A 17,779-nucleotide genomic window follows, 5' to 3' on the forward strand; every position below is an offset into this window, starting at 1 on the left:
GATCGATCGCTTGACTCGATGCCTATGGGCCTACTTGTGCGAGTGGTAACGGTAATTTTAATTGGTAAACAAACAAACAAAATATCCTTATTTGCTTTCTTTGGGGACGAAACCTGTTACGTACGCTACAGATTGTACAGAAATGATGGCCGTCCTGGATAAAAACAGGATTTGCCAGTTGCAGACTGACGGGTTTGCCACAAAGGATGAAGAGGCGGGTTTACTTCTAAAGGGGCAGTCTTACCATTCAACACGTTCAGACGAGCTCTGTGTCCAATCCATCCTAGATCCTACCCACTCCTACCCATCCAACACCAACAGAAGTTTGTGCACCAAGTTACTGAAAAGGAGAACACTGCAAAATGGCCCCGATAGACATCAAAAGTATATTAATTAGCGAAAGTGTGGATGCTTGCTGCAAGAAGATTTTGGAAGAGAATGGAATCCAAGTCACGGAAAAGCCAAATATGAGCAAGGATGATTTGATGGCAGAGCTAAAGGTAAAGTTGTATTCGGTCTCAGAATGACTGCGTTCACACGCACTTTCTTTTTCATAAAAGCGTGCGTGCATGCATATGATCTGCATTGCAATCAGTGTTTTTTGTGTCCTTTTTAGTCGAGAAACGTGTTAAGTTTTATTAGCATAGCCTATTATATAACGATTATCTTAACGACAAATGATAGAATAAAAGTGTCAACACGTGAAAAAAGTTTACATTATTAGGCATACGTTTTGTTTGAAGGATGCACTTTAACCTCAGGATATACGTTTACACTTTTGCGCTCAGCTCGATTTTTTTGTGGCAAAGAACAAAAATGGATTGCTCGGCTATAGGACCGCCCTCGTGTACCATTATCTGATGCAACTGCATCCAAGGCTTGCTGCCACACACCCTCTGCCTCATCATCACTTTTGTCTGCCTGTCCAGATGTGACCTAAATCAGTTCATCATCAGTTCAGTTCAGTTGGGCCGGTTAGGTTACAAATGCTGTGATTTCTTGTACGAAGAGCATGGCCAATTAGAAATGACTAAACTATATAGTCAATAGTTTAATGTAAATATAATAAGTTATAAATTGCACAATATGCTGCCAGCTAGGGTAGACCAACAAACAACAGCCTTGTTCCACATGCCACTGTGTGCTGTAGTGTTGACAATAGATCATCTTCTTCGTACTGTAGCTAACAAACATAAACATTTACATACATCTCTAGGAGTATGATGGCCTTGTCGTCAGATCTGCAACAAAAGTAACAGCTGAAGTCATCAATGCTGCTGACAATCTCAAAATCATTGGAAGAGCAGGGACTGGTGTGGACAATGTGGATGTTGATGCTGCCACCAAGAGGGGCATTATTGTCATGAAGTAAGTTTGAAATCTATACCTAAGGTCTGAAACCCCTTTGCTGTGTTGCCCATTGCATGTTCTTGTTAACTTGCAGTATGTTCCTTATAATTGTATTATTGTATTAACTGAATAATGTGTTTATTTCCTACAGCACACCCAGTGGCAACACCATCAGTGCTGCAGAGCTGACATGTACCCTTGTGATGAGCCTCTCAAGGCAAGATTATGTAACTCATTTCATGAAACAATTTGTTTTGTTGTAGTAGCCGCCCGCAACTAAAACTTGAAACTCAATGGTTGGGGTAGCACATTTAAAAACAAATGAACAGGGCTTCCATTGATTTCAATGGAGAAGTTGTGCTATGTTCCTCAAGCTAAATACACTATACACAGTGAAATGAGCTGGGGCAGAGCATGGCCACGTGGCTACAGGGCATATCCTTATTTATTTTTTCAGGGGCATAAGGCCAAACTGAGAGGACACTACAGCCATGGCCATCATGGCCTCTGTTTAATTCCTGCCCTGTGAAATGCCATTTTCCCAGACCTAAATTTGTATTTTTTGTTCCCCAGTGTATAATTGAGAATGGCTTTTTAATTTGATCACTACTCTATGGGTAATAAAACATTATGTTTTATACTCCTATCTTGATATTTCAATACATCGTAAATGAAGGCTTGTTCCCTCATTGCGAGAACAAATAAAGTTTGAATGAATTAATTAATTCAATGAATGCATACATGATCTATCCTGGATTAGTGTATGCACATTCAATATGAATATTTCTGTCTTTTACACCTTATTTATATTATGTGTGCATTACGTGCATAGCTGGATATAGGGCATACTTTTCCACACTTCTTCACTGTACACACATAATTTTGATTTATGTATTCTTCTGTTTTCAGATATGTTCCTCAAGCTGCCATGTCGATGAAAGCAGGGAAGTGGGATCGCAAGAAGGTAATGTATGGGGGGAACAATTTTTGGTTGCATACAGAATGGAGATGTTGGCACTACTGTGTGCAATTACTGTCACATGGTCTGCCCCATTGTTCATTCAGTCATCACTAATTAAATGTGATAACTTGAGTCTGTGCCGTTTTCAAGCTTCTGGACCGTGGACAATGTTTTGCTAATTATTTTGCAGTTCATGGGTGCAGAGCTCTATGGAAAAACCCTTGGAATACTTGGACTTGGAAGAATAGGAAAGGAAGTTGCAACTAGAATGCAGTCGTTTGGCATGAAGGTAGGTCATGAGATGACAGCGTTGCGTCCTTACATGTCTTTCAGGGTGGTACTGTGGCATTTTAATTATTTTGTTCAACCATACATTATTTTCTTCATGACAGACTATTGGCTATGATCCAATCACTCCATATGAAGTGTCTGCTACCTGGGGTGTAGAGCAGATGTCGCTGGAACAGCTGTGGCCTCAGTGTGACTTTATCACTGTCCATACTCCCCTAATGCCCTCCACAGCTGGTAAGTTTTGATAGGGCTTTACTATGTGGAGAACAATATTATCAACATTGTGGCAGATTTTTAGGCCCAACTCAAATGCTGGTCCTACATTAAATATCCAATTACAATATTTTTCCAAGGTTTACTTAATGATACCACATTTGCCAAGTGCAAGAAAGGAGTGAAGGTTGTGAACTGTGCACGAGGGGGCATCATTGATGAGGCTGCTCTCCTTAGAGCTTTGGAGTCCGGACAGTGTGGAGGAGCAGGCCTCGATGTCTTTGTTGAGGCAAGGATATTCAGGACAATGTTTATATGATTACTGTAAATCAAAGGTTTTATTTATTTAAATAACCCTTCAGTACTAACATGAAGATACTGTAATCTTGTCTTTGCGTAATCTTACTTCATTTATATCATTTGGCCACAGGAGCCACCAAAGGACCGTGCACTGGTGGACCACCCCAATGTGATCAGCTGTCCTCACCTGGGAGCCAGCACCAAGGAGGCTCAGGCGCGTTGTGGACAAGACATTGCCCTCCAGATAGTGGACATGGTGAAGGGCAAGAGCCTTGTTGGAGCTGTGAGTTATTATTTTGCAACAAAGCAGGGTTGAAGTCTTAACACAAAACACAAATTAAGGTTGAAGACAATAGGACCTGACAATACAGTAGTTTAGCTTTTATAACATATTCCAACATTGTTTCGTATATATTGTATATAGAGGCTTGCAAATGAGTGAAGACCATTTCAGAGTCAATCTGAAATCACAAAACAGTATGTTCTAGTACTGTCAAACTTGTATCAGTCAACTTTCACTGGTTTACAGATGCGTTGTGTGGGTACAGTCAGACATTAAGCCTAAAAGAATATCAAAGAAAAGTCCTGGGGAGAAAGAATCCTTGGTTTTATTTTTTATAATATATAGGATAATTGTATTTGATAGCAATTTATCAACATAGCATAGAATATTAACACATCAATACATCTCATATGTACAAAAAAACAAAACAAAACCACAGATGCATAAGCGGCGGCAGTGAATGACACCTCCTTTCAGGGGGAATTCAAATCTACCTAAAATGATGCATTTTAACTGTGCGTTTGAATGCATTTGTTTAGTATCCATTCATAATTTATATTCTCACCTCTGAACTCATGGTCCTATCCAAAGTGACTTGCTGTAAATGTAGTAATTGAAGCCAAAATCGAGCGTGTACTGCAATAAAAAAAAATACTATGATGTGTGTGCAAAATGGCTGTGTCAGTGTCGTCCATGAAGACGTTTTTTGGTCCACAACAAAACATGGGCTCTTTCTCTTTATTCCTGGAAGAGGTGGTGTTCTGTGGTTGCCAGGTTGCCTCAGGCACAGGAATGCACAATACGCTGTTGCCAAAGAAGTAGAGAAACTTGATCTGGGCATCCGAATCAAGCCACTGTGAAAGTTTGTGTTCAACTGTGTGTCTGCATTTTATTAATACAAATGTTCCATAATGTGATCTTGTCCCAATACAGGTGAACGCACAGGTTTTGGCAAGCACATTCTCCCAGGAATCACATCAGTGGATCACACTTGGAAAAGCCATCGGAGCTGTACTGCAATCATGTAGTACTTCCAAACATCCATTCAGCCAAGTGCAAATCACTACTCGTGGTAGGAACTTGAACGTTATACACTTTTTTTATTGTGACCAACTGTAAGTTAGAGCAGAAGACATACATTTATGACAAGGCTATTTTTTTTTTACTTTGAATGAGGAATAACAAAAGACATCATTGGTGAATGGCCCTCTAATGTTGGTCTTCAACTCCCTCTGGTGGTGTAATTCTAAAATGTTTTCATTCACACATTCTCTACCTCACAGAGGTATTATTTTGTGAAGTAAATCGTTTTTTGAGTTAGTTACTTTGCTACATATAAAATAATCTGTAACCCTTAAATTCAAATCATTATTTTCTGTAAAATCATTTTTATTTTATGTCATTGTTGCTCTGGCATTTGGCCCTCAATTCTTTCTTCACCCAAAAACATATTTTCTATCGATTACCAATAATTTGATGACCAGCAGTGGTTCCCTGCCTATGGAGACACAAATAGCCTGCTTTGTTCCCTATGGAAACACAAAGAGTTTCCTAAAAGTATTGCAATTATTGAAAAAATATCCATGAATTCAAGTCTCCATGGGGTGAGTAATCGATAGGAAAAAACAGTCATTTTGGGGGGGAACTATCACTTTGGGGGCGGCATAGCTCAGGGGTAGAGAAACCGTTATTAGAGCACGAAGGGTTCCCAGTTCGAATCCGGGCTCCCCCTGAGTTAATGTCGAAGGGTCCTTGGGCAAGACTCTGAACCCCTAATTGCTCCCGGTGAGCAGGTTGGTGCCTTGCATGGTTTCCTCCGCCACCGGTGTATGATTGTGTGCGTGAATGGGTGAATGTAATGCACAATCTCTGTAAAGCGCTTTGGATAAAAGTGCTATATAAATGCACCATTTACCATTTACCACTTTAAGGCCAAGTGACCTTGCCCTAAACATGAGGAAATGGGCAAGTGTCAGTATATTGACTGTAGCATGCAAGCATAACTTAATTATGTTTATTACTCACCAGGTGATTGCTTGAAGACTTCCACTGGTTTCATGACTTCTGCTGTAATGGTTGGGCTTCTAACTGGTGAATCCAACCTCGTCAATGCACTGACCTTAGCCAAGGAGTCTGGAATTATGGTACAAAGTCCAGTCCCGTTTGAGGAGTTGGTTATCACATGCTATTAATGACCAAGTCCTGAATTACTAGAATCTCATCTTTGACTTTCTTTTTTAGGTAAACCAAAGCCATAGCAAGTCTGAGGGGGCTGCCTATGGGGTGTGTGAGGTGCATGTGTCCACCAATGGCTCCAGCTACAAGGCCAGTGGGTCATTTCAAGGAGGCATGCCCGTTCTGCAAGAGCTGTGTGGCAGTGTGTTCCGGCAGCCAGTCTCACTCACTGGCAACCTGCTGTTGTTCAAGGCCTCGGCCAGTCCTCAGCTCCTGCCATCATTGGCTGGTAAGAGAGTCATTGTTGTCTTCGCCATTCAATTTCTGACAGGCCGAGAGGCGAAGAGTACCGGTATATTTTTGTCTGTGTGGGTCTGTACTCTGTACAGCTCATCTTGGACATCGATCGGTGTGTGCACACTCTCAGTGAACAAAGGAAGGCACTCCAACCCTTTATAACTTTTGAACCGTAGTTTGTAACAATCAAATATTTTCCCATGGATTCCTTGGGAAATTACCTGCGTGCCTGTGAGACTGTAGTTCCCATTCTACTGTCTCACTGCTACATGAATGATACCTAATACTGCTGTAGTAGCCTAGCATGTACATTTGTTGTTGGTAGGCTACCTTAAACCAACAACACATCGACCCGATGTTGGCATCGATAGGTGTTGGAAAGCGTTGGTGGCTGAAAATCTGTTGTTGAATAGGTGATGGTGTGTACACTGTTGTGTCGAGTTGAAACTTGTAGTGAGTGTGGCTTGTATCCAGATGTCAGATATTCTCTGAAACACTAACACTAAGCATAGGCTATATGGCTTACCAATATCATAAGCACTTTCTCCTGCTTTTCTTTAAGGAGAAAAAGGTCTGTAAAATCCAACTGGAGCAACCAGTGATATTCTATAGGTTTCACTGTAGTTTTCACAATTGCAAATCGCACTGCCAATTGCTGCGACCATGCACGCAGTGTTTAATGTTCTAACATTAAAGTCGCAGTACATAGTTTTGGCTATCAGTGGCCACCTTGGACACAAGTAACATGGCAGCCAATGTGTTTGCAGTTGGGGAGCGTGTCGCTGTTAATACATGTCATCTTTTCGACACCCGACTCACCCTAACCCTAACCTCAGTGGAGTGAGTTGCTAACCCTCCGGTCGGAATGATGGTCGTTCGAAAGAGCGCGATTTTGCCATTCTCTGCGTCCCTGCTCAGACTCGCTAGTGACGTGACATTCCATCTTTTTTTTTTTTTTTAGATTCGTTTTTGGACGCTTTTTTATGCCTTTATTGATAGGACAGTAGACTGACAGATAATGGGGGGAGAGACAGGGAGTGACATGAGGCAAAGTTCGTCCGGATAGGGAATCAAACCGGCGACACCGCCAGGGATCCATGCCTATGTGGCAATGCCTAAGTGATATGCGCCCAGACCAGTAGCCAGCGGCCACCCGTGACATTCCATCTTTTACTGTTTTGTCTGAATGACGTGGCTTTGAAGGAACTAGCAGTAAATTAAGCTTTGGTGAGCTCCATGCCTGTGCCTGTCTGCTTGTACACTGTGCAGAGTGCTGTCATGAGTTTTATACAGACACACATGGTTCATGTTTATATATGATAGAAGGTGAGTTATGTTTGTTTGTCTGTTTTCAAGGGCGGAGATGGAATTTTTGAAGTGTGTGTGGGGGTGTGGGATGGGGGGGGAGAGACAAACTCAGACCATGAAAGGCATCGTTTTATTTTTATGGTAGATTCTTACCCATTATCTCCACACACTGCCATTATAATAAGGTGTCAGTCGTCTTACCATAGAAGATCGTCAATTTCACTCGACGTCCTCCTGTCAAGATTGTTTGACTTACTGTAGTATGTAAGGGGCGAGTGGTCCCCAGGTGAAACGGTCCATAAATAGGGAACCTTCTCTTGCGTGTTTGACATTTCTACCTATGGGTGGGACACTAGTGCTTTAATGCCCGGATGAAACTCATTGTCCCCTATACATAGTTATACTGTAAAGCCCCTAGCAGGGACCTCCCTGAGTCTATAAATGTACAGAAAGATGTTTGTTATTGCTTTAAAGGGGTGGTGACATCCAAAAATAAATTTTGAGTTTTTTATGCTTTTTTTAATGTTTCCTGGCCTCAATTACACCAAAAAAAACGCAACTTTTGACATGCAGTGGTTTTCCTGCTATCTGTGTGTTTGTGCTGGTTTCTGCATAATGAGTCTCAAACGCGCAGTTCATTGGCTACTGGACTCATACGTCGTCAGTCGATTCACCTCTCTCCCCTGAATACCAGTAGAGTCGCCGAAATGAAGGTCGCCCGGAATGGTCGCCGACAAGTGTCGCCGACGTGTTTGGAATAGTCGCCTGGCGTTATAGAAAACTCATCCAGGCAGTGAGAAATCTCATCGAGAATGGTCGCCGACGTGTTTGGAATAGTCGCCTATATTTATAAACCATTATAGACAACAAAGGTATAAAGGGAGTGAGTGAGTGAGTGAGTGAGTGAGTGGGGTATATATTTATAAACCATTATAGCCTACTTAGCATTTAAAACTCTGATGCCCAAAATAGACAACAAAGGGAGCGAGTGTAGGCTACCCTACCCATATGTCACCCATTCACACGTTACAGTAGTATACTACTACATGTTTTGTACCTGTGCTATTTAGAGAAACTATAGGGTCTAAGCTTTATAACTGTACAAGCTGGCTGCTGGCAACTTTGTCTCTGACCAACGACTACAACGTATTGGATGCACAGATCGCTTCGTTGGGATTAAAACCGCTCGTAGTCCTACCATAGTGGTGCGGTGGTACGTGGCTTTGGAAATAAACGTCATGAAACTTTACCTTTTTCTATGCAAACTTCTAATAAAGTCTTCAATCAATCCATTTCATCCTCCATGACACAAACTACTTTAACCGAGCCTATGCTCGCGCCTCCGACCAAGACGACACGAGGAAAACAGTGTGCATGCACTCCGTGCAGCTGTCAGTGTGTGCCAGGGACGTGCAGAGAATGTTAGAGAGGCAGGGGCTGACACTTCTAAAAGAGGTCAATTCTTTCAACATACTTGCATTCAAGTTCAGGAGCTGCATTCAGGTATATGGCACGGAAAAGGGCGTTTGCATTTCTTTCACCATAGTAAAAAAAACACATTCATGGTCTAGACTGGAGAGCAGTAATGGCGAGTGCCAATGTGCGGCCGGAGGGCACTTTTTACCAGTGGATAAAAGGGCAGGGGCTCAAGCCCCTTTGATGTCTAATGTGTGCACGTGCCACTATGTGCTGAGTCGCGGCTCGCAACATGATGCTGTCAGACAGTAAAATAAAACTTTGTGGATATAGTTTGATATAATTAGGCCTACATTTCTGTTGATGTTTCAACCAAGGGACGAGTTTATTTTATTTGTGATTCCCCCAAAACACTCATGATAGCTGATACAACAGAAGTAAATGACATTTCACAGAAGATCTTTTTAATTAAAATGGTCGGATATTTTCACTACTCTTACTCTTACTCTTACTTTGCTTCCTAAGCGCATATGGACAAAGCAGCAAAGTGGCATTTGACATCATATTGAAATGTGCACAGTCAAGTATCTGTTTCACCAAACAGAAAGATTAATAGCCCACTTTGAAATTCAAAGTAGGCCTAAATACAAAGTGCATTTTGTATGGACATTCAACAATCATAGGCCTATTAAGAAAACAATCCCAGGCCAGTATGAAATAGTATTAAATGAGAATAGGCGCAGAATTTTTTTCTTTCTTTTTTCTAAGATTCGATTAAATCAATGCATTCTGAGAGAGTCTCAGAATGCATGTCACTGGTATCAAATAGAAATAATGTACTAAATGCCACAACTTAGACCTGACATTATAGAGTAGGATATCACATGAATCTTATAGCTTTGCGTCAAGAGTTAGGGATTAGGGGAACGTTTAGAGTTCACATCATCACACTAATTGTAATATTAGGCCTACATCCCAGCCAATTATTGTAGGCTATTACAATAGGCCTATAATAGGCAATTTGTGTCGGAGATAAATCGCTGTCTGATATGACGGTAAAAAACAATTGAAACTCAGCCTGCAGCCCTGCACAGGACCTGCCAAACTAAACGGACGTGGGTACCCTTTTAATTGATTGACTGATCATTTACAGGCTACAGCTGATGGCTTTGATTACTTCTACATGGCCCCGTGTGAGAAATCTCTCTGTCCATATGGCAATGGCAAAACGCAATTAAATGGGCTGGATGGCATTACGCACGACGCGTAATGCGTGCCATGTCTCTCCATTAGTGTTCCACACATCATTGTTGCATCAATTGCTATAATATAACACCCCTTGTCTTAAAATCTTTTGCAAATTAAAAAGATCTTCTGTGAAATGTAATTTACTTCTGTTGTATCAGCTATCATGAGTGTTTTATATGGATATGGGGGAATCACAAACTCGTCCCTTGGTTGAAACATCAACAGAAATGTAGGCCTAATTATATCAAACTAGACCTATATCTACACAGTTTTATTTTACTGTCTGACAGGCATCATGTTGCGAGCCGCGACTCAGCACATAGTGGCATCGTTTGTGTCATGGAGGATGAAATGGATTGATTGAAGACTTTATAGTTTGCATAGAAAAAGGTAAAGTGTCATGACGTTTATTTCCAAAGCCACGTCGTTGCGAGCCGCGACTCAGCACATAGTGGCATCGTTTGTGTCATGGAGGATGAAATGGATTGATTGAAGACTTTATAGTTTGCATAGAAAAAGGTAAAGTGTCATGACGTTTATTTCCAAAGCCACGTCGTTGCGAGCCGCGACTCAGCACATAGTGGCATCGTTTGTGTCATGGAGGATGAAATGGATTGATTGAAGACTTTATAGTTTGCATAGAAAAAGGTAAAGTGTCATGACGTTTATTTCCAAAGCCACGTCGTTGCGAGCCGCGACTCAGCACATAGTGGCATCGTTTGTGTCATGGAGGATGAAATGGATTGATTGAAGACTTTATAGTTTGCATAGAAAAAGGTAAAGTGTCATGACGTTTATTTCCAAAGCCACGTCCTACCACCGCACCACTGTGGTAGGACTACGAGCGGTTTTAATCCCAACGAAGCGATCTGTGCAGTCAGACGTGCTGCTATTAAATCTGCAGATCCAATACGTTTGTTTCTCTCGCAAATGACAATCTGGCAACACCACTGGCTGGCTGCTGCTGCGTCTCTGATTTCCTCTATCCCAACATAACCGCAATTTAGCTCATGTGTTTAAAGCAACAGTTGAGGGGCCAGGATGTTTAACAGAAGACAGGTACAGCTACAGTTATAAGCTTATGTAACGTGTGAATGGGTGACATATGAACACTCACTTGAATACTGGGCATCAGAGTTTTAAATGCTAAGTAGGCTACACTCACTTGAATACCACTCACTCACTCACTCACTCACTCACTCACTCACTCCCTTCCTTTATACCTTGTTGTCTATAATGGTATAAATATAGGCGACTAAGTAGGCTACACTCACTTGAATACCCCTCACTCACTCACTCACTCACTCACTCCCTTTATACCTTGTTGTCTATAATGGTATAAAAATAGGCGACTATTCCAAAAACGTCGGCGACACTGTCGGCGACATGTAAAAGCTGTCGGCGACAATTCCAAATCAGGCAGGCGAGAATTCCACCGAAATTGGTGAGCCTTCCTCGGCGACTCTTCCACGTTTTCCGGCGACCTTCATTTCGGCGAGATTACCTGTTACCCTCTCCCCTCTCCCAGTGTCCCTGTCTGTATTTCTCCACAGCCCAAGTTTTGAGGAAGTGACCTCTTACATTATATTATCCTTTAATTGTAAATATGGGCATATAAAATATATTTACCCATTCGGATATATTTACATCAATATCCTTCATATCAAGTAGTCAGTTTATGCTTTTGTGAAATAATGAAAATCGCTATGTATTTTCCGCCCTGGCTGGGGCCGTGGACAGCGCCTCCCTCCTCATCACCGAGTCCCCGAGGACAGCGCACTTCTCCCGGGGGCAGAGCTCCGTGGACCGTGGAGCAGCCGACTATAACTCCACGCTGCCCTGTCCTCCCTCCACACACACGGGCACGGCGACTCAGAGAGCAGACAGTAAAACGCTATGATAACACGCAATAGGTGGTTCTCTAAACGGAGGCATTTAGACAAAATATGTTACTATAATAACTACAGAAGAAGGACCGTGAAGTGTTTCTGCAGCGCGGAGCAGAGCTATAACGTTACCGCGTACGGTCTAAATTGAACTCCGCGGGGGTACAGATGTAACCACAGAGATCCGGTAACGTCGGTCCCGGGGAAGAAAAAAACACTCGCGACTCTCGATGCTGTTTGTGTGTGCCTCGTCAGGGCTCAGCTCAGCCTCTGTGTGTGTGTGTGTGTGTGTGTGTGTGTGTGTGTGTGTCACAGTGTGTCTTGTTCAACAAGACACACTGTGACACACACACACACACACACACACACACACACACACACACACACACACACACACACACACACACACACAAGACTTGTTGTACCAAAGCAAAGCAGCGAAACACATGCATCGCGTCTGCGAGCATGCATCTCTCGGTCATTGTGTTGGAGCTGGGCGGACCTCTGTGTGTGTGTGTGTGTGTGTGTGTGTGTGTGTGTGTGTGTGTGTGTGTGTGTGTGTGTGTGTGTGTGTGTGTGTGTGTGTGTGTGTGTGTGTGTGTGTGTGTGTGTGTGTGTGTGTGTGTGTGTGTGTGTGTGTGTGTGTGTGTGTGTGTGTGTGTGTGTGTGTGAGCGTGCGTGCGTGTGGCCAGTGGCCACTTTGGGTACCAGTTTGAGAACTGCTGAGTGGGAGAGAGAGGCTCCCCTGGTGGTGATTATAGAGTATTTCAGGTGACAGACCGTTTTTCATGACACCTAAACAGAGAGAGAGACCATGGCTCCATGGAGTGGATTTTCAAGTTTAAACATTTTAAAACATGTTTTTAGGACCAGGGCAAAGACTTTTATGATTGGTAAAAACAGAATGTCATTTAACCTTTAAAATGTTACTTTATAATTTTATGGGACATAATATGCTATATAGTTGTTAAAATGTTACATAGTGCTGCTTTAAATAAGAAGGGTATGAAACCAAAAGAGTCTAAATACAGATAACTTTGTGCCCATGTCCTGAGGCTGTGCAGTGGTTATCTTTACTGCTCAAATGATTTAAGCATGCACATGTTCCAGCGTTTGTTGTTAAAAAGTGAGCCACAGGCTATTTTTAGTACCATAGTAGCCGACTGTCACCTTTCAATTGACTCATCTCCAGACATAATTCGACTTAACAGTACTCTGTAGTAGTCTGGACAGCAATGTTTGGTGTGTTGAGAATGAGACCTTAAGGAAAACACTTAACAGCAGTTCAAAGACACTTCAAATCACCATTGAGGGGCATTTAAACGGTGTCAGGCACATTCGCCTATGATTTTTTCGCCTACATGCATTTGGTCCTTTCGCATGGCACTTTCGCCGTGGAGGAGAGTCTTTTCACATATCCTGACTGGCCCATTCACCGCAGTTGAAGAGCCATTTCGCCTGCCCTATACTGTCCATGTTTGCATGACAGTGGTTTTACCTCACCTGTCAAACGGTGACCATTACACATGGCTATCCTATGCACCCCATAGAAATCACATTAATACAGATTAGAGCTATTGGAATCAGGTGCGTCCAAATAATTAAATGGGTTGGATAATCACCCGCGTCGGCTGGTTAGATAATCACCCGCGTCACGGTTACTGAGGTTAGGGTTAGGTTTAGGCATAGTTTTACTGAGTTTAGGGTTAAGGTTAGGTTTTGGTGGTCGGACCAAAGCAATTTAAGGGTGTTCGACCTAAGGACAGACATGTTTCCCTGTTTGACACCACTGTCACAGTCACTATAATATTTAAATGACAAAGGGATAATATGCAAACATAGACAGTCTGACAGCAGAATTGAGCATAGGCGAAATGGCTCTTCAACGGCGGCGAAACGGCCAGACAGGTTAGGTGAAAACACTCTCCTCCACTGCGAAAGTGCCACGCGAAAAGACCAAATCCATGTAGGCGAAAAAATCGTAGGCGAAAGCGCTGGTGACCATTTAAACAATCCAGAGCACCACACACAAACAAATGTCATTGCTGTTTTTTCACCAAATGGGTACAAATACTCTCATGGGTTGTGATAAGGAGAGTCAAACAGGGTTTTGATATGCCTTCACTTCTGCCCATAGAGGGTGCCACAAATGTGAAAAGTTTAACAGTATGTCTAGAATGGCTATTTCCCCTTGCAGCTTCCTTGTCTCCTGCCAGGTGCATTCCACAACTGACACAGTCCTGGCTGGGTTGTGGTTCTAGTCAAACATTAGATTTTCTTATTTCCCTCTTGGATAGACTGTAATAAATCTTGATCTTGACTAGTCTTCATAACAGTATACTTCCCATGGGTTATCTTTTGTCATTGTTTTTTGTCTAGGTTTGCTGGCCACAGCAGGAGTGGGGATGGAATCGTTCAGTGCTCCTGCAGCCCAAACTGGGGATTTGTGGTATTGCATGGGATTGTCTTCGCTGCTTGGAGACCTCGGTGCCTTGAAGCCATTGGTCAAAGAGGCAGTGCAGCTCACCATTTAAATGACCAGGGCAACACTTAAAATGACAATACACTGCTGGAATAGGCTAGGATTCAGTATCTGAAAAGCTAACAATTTAAGATTGTGTATTTGTAACATTCCAACTTGTTATCACCATTCAAATACTTCAGTTTACTTATGATGTCAACTTGTTTAGAAGTCGATTACATAGAGATTGGAGATCATTTTTGATTAACAATTAATTATAATGTATAGATGTTTACATGTGTTTTTTGAACTAAACCTCAATTAAACAAATACTGTGTGCTGTGTTTCATTGTAGATGGATGTTTCATTTTTTTTTGTGTGTGAATTATTCTAAAGCTAATTTATTTTCATTGTTCTGGGTTTTAGATAGAATGATTAAGACTACTGTTTTCTAGCCTATAATTTGTTATTGTACTGCATTGGTGTATTAAACTGCATTATGCGACGTTCTTAATCCTTATTGGGTTTAAGCTTATACAGCCTTGATGGCTGTAGAATGGGGTCCAAAGCTGCCATGGCAACCAATGGGAGCTTAAATATAGGGTAAAGGCTCGGGATGCCTCAATGAAAGCCTACACAGTGAAGTGAAGTATTGTTAGCCTGCGAAGCAATTTTGGCGTGAATTATCCATCGATGAATGCATATATCACGAGTCTGGAATGGTGCATGGGTTTAGAATAAGCCTATAAGGAAAATAACGCGTTGTTGGGTGATTCCTGTCACCCTGCTGTGACCAGTTGCACGGCTCTATTCGCAGCAACTGGCGACCGAATATGGAGCAGCAGCCGGCGCCTTTCAAACAACAGACAGATACCAAAATAGGACAGGATAGAGCGTCCTGAGAGCTAATTTGAGGTTCATGTTTAGAGAAGAGTGTCGCATTGGCTAGAGGGGACAGGCCATTACAGCCACGACTCATTGTTGAACAACAAGAGCCATTCATGAAAATACGCGAGAGGTAAGCACTATCTCTGTACTATAAAATTGCTATGCTTATACCTATACGGTCGATTCTCGAATCAAAATGATAGGCAAATCAGTATAAGGAACATTTAATGAAGGAGTTATTTACGTTATTTAAAAAGCAACAATCGGTAATGACACAAGATTGCTATTAAATGATTGCGAATTTGATAGGCACCTACTCCACTTAAATGTTATCCGCTTATGAAGCCTAGGTCATCAATAATCCTCGCGTTTATTAAGCCATTCAAGTGTATTTTGTTTCCTTTTCTTTTTTACAGTTGCCATGTCAGCTATTCAGATCCGAAGCTACAGATACGAGTTCTGTGATAATGATCATGCCAGCGAGATGTTGGGTGCTCTGAAGAAATTCTACGAGGATGGTGTGTTTACAGACGTGACCCTGCAATGTGCCACGGGACAGGTTTTTCACTGTCACAAGGCAGTTCTGTCCGCTCGGAGCTCCTATTTTAAAGCCATGTTCACAGCTGATATGAGAGAGCGGTCAAATGATATTATCAAAATGACCGGGGTCGATCATGAGGTTCTCGGTGCCTTGGTGAACTACATTTACACCGCTCAAGTATGCATCACTGAGAGCAGCGTGCAGAGCCTGCTGGAAGCTGCTGACCTTCTGCAGTTCAACTCCTTGAAGCAGGCATGCGAGGGCTTTCTTGGTCGTTTTCTGGACGTGGACAACTGCCTGGGCATACATGCCTTTGCTCAGCTGCATGTCTGTCCTGCCCTGGAGAGGGAGTCTCGCAGGGTCATCCTCAGCAGGTTTGAGGAGCTCAATCACCAGGAAGAATTCCTTGAGCTGAACCATGACAAATTAAAATCAGTTTTGGCTGCTAAGAACCTCAATGTATGTAAGGAAGACTTGCTGATAGATTCTGTGGCCAACTGGGTCACCTATGACTTGGATAAGCGTATTTGCCATGTCAAGGACCTGCTGCATTCCATCCATCTGGAGCTAGATGAGAGCTACTTCAAGGCTACTCTGGGTATGCAAAGACAATGTTTACTGGGTAATGGTGGGCTTAAACCTATAATCACTCAAGCTTTAAAGTCCAGCTGCAAGGAAATGGCTGCAAATTGCAAGAAAATGTCTTCAGGCATGTACATCATTGGAGGATACTATTGGCACCCCCTTTCTGAAGTTCACATATGGGATCCAATAAGCAACACATGGGCACAGGGAAAGGACATGCCGGACCACAGAAGAGAGAGCTACAGTGTAAGTTTACTAGGAGGAAATATCTATGTGACAGGTGGTTACCTGACCAACACCATTGAGTCTCTGGACACAGTTTCAATCTACAACTGTGACTACAATGAATGGACAGAGGGATGTCCCATGATTACAGCTAGATACTACCATTGCTCTGTGGCTTTACACGGCTGCATTTATGCCATTGGAGGATATACAGGAGGGGCTGCCGTTCAGGAGACAGAATTTTATGATCCTTTAAAAAAGAGATGGTTCGCTGTGGCCAAGATGATACAAGGTATACAAAATATGACTTGTGTGTACAAACACTAATCTCATAACGATAACCATATACCATGACTGATGTGATGATAAACTGAAGCTAAACATGTAATGATTTCTTGTTCCCCAAAGGTGTAGGCAATGCCACTGCCTGCGTAATGGGAGACAGAATTTATGTAACTGGAGGTCATTATGGATCCAGAGGAAGCTGCACCTATGAAAAAATCCAGGTTTATAGGCCAGACGTCAATGAGTGGAGCATCGTTACTATAAGCCCTCACCCAGGTACATGTATGAGAACATTTAACTTAGAGTGCAGCAGATACTGTACATACATACATACAGTAAAATCATCTGTTTTCATTTATCCGTGAGTTTACAAATCTGAGGATATTACTATGTAATGAATACTGATTGTCCAATGTGATTTCCCCTACCCCCACAGAGTATGGCCTCTGCTCTGTATCTCTCAACAATAACCTGTATTTAGTGGGTGGACAGACGTCCATCGCAGACTGCTATGACTCAGAGAGAAACGAATGGAGGCCGATGTCAGTCATGAAGGAGAGAAGGATGGAGTGTGGGGCTGTCGTAATAAACGGTTGTATTTATGTGACAGGGGGGTACTCCTACTCAAAAGGGACATATCTCCAGAGCATCGAGAAATATGACCCTGAACTGGACACGTGGGAGATTGTAGGAACCCTCCCCAGCCCAGCCAGATCACATGGATGTGTTTGTTTTTACAGTGTTTAGTGTTGATTCTTTAATACAATATGCCATATGCCAGTGCCATATTAACAACATTACTTTTTATTGCAAAGGACATGCAAAGGTAGCCTATGGCCTATATTTGTCATAGTTACCCCCACAGAGGGTTATATAACCTCACCAACTCAGGAGAATCTTGTTTTGTTTTTTCCTCAAAACGTTTTCAGGTTATAAAACATGTAGGCCTACAGCCACATCATATACACCACCTTTTTGTTAATGTTTGATTCGTTTTCATTTCAGTTACTTTTGTATTTCAAATTTATACAATGTATTAATTGTAAATAGAAAGAGCACTGAGACA

General features: G+C 42.3%; 2 protein-coding genes across 2 annotated transcripts; both read left to right on the forward strand.

Moving 5' to 3' along the window:
- Positions 1 to 362: 362 nt before the first annotated feature.
- On the forward strand, positions 363 to 14,262 carry phgdh (phosphoglycerate dehydrogenase; the record flags this gene model as incomplete). Its single annotated transcript, XM_080752624.1, has 12 exons — positions 363 to 500; positions 1,217 to 1,368; positions 1,502 to 1,567; positions 2,260 to 2,314; positions 2,502 to 2,600; positions 2,704 to 2,836; positions 2,956 to 3,104; positions 3,246 to 3,398; positions 4,332 to 4,470; positions 5,427 to 5,542; positions 5,640 to 5,862; positions 14,108 to 14,262. 12 exons carry the CDS (start codon positions 363 to 365, stop codon positions 14,260 to 14,262), a joined length of 1,578 nt encoding a protein of 525 aa, XP_080608750.1.
- A 1,236-nt stretch (positions 14,263 to 15,498) lies between these two features.
- klhl23 (kelch-like family member 23) lies at positions 15,499 to 17,460 on the forward strand (the record flags this gene model as incomplete). The annotated part of the gene is made up of 3 exons (XM_080752790.1): positions 15,499 to 16,720; positions 16,837 to 16,989; positions 17,150 to 17,460. 3 exons carry the CDS (start codon positions 15,499 to 15,501, stop codon positions 17,458 to 17,460), a joined length of 1,686 nt encoding a protein of 561 aa, XP_080608916.1.
- Positions 17,461 to 17,779: the final 319 nt, after the last annotated feature.

Source organism: Nannobrachium achirus (assembly GCF_963921795.1).
Source record: "Nannobrachium achirus genome assembly, chromosome: 22".
In the NCBI taxonomy this organism is placed as follows: Eukaryota; Metazoa; Chordata; class Actinopteri; order Myctophiformes; family Myctophidae; genus Nannobrachium; species Nannobrachium achirus.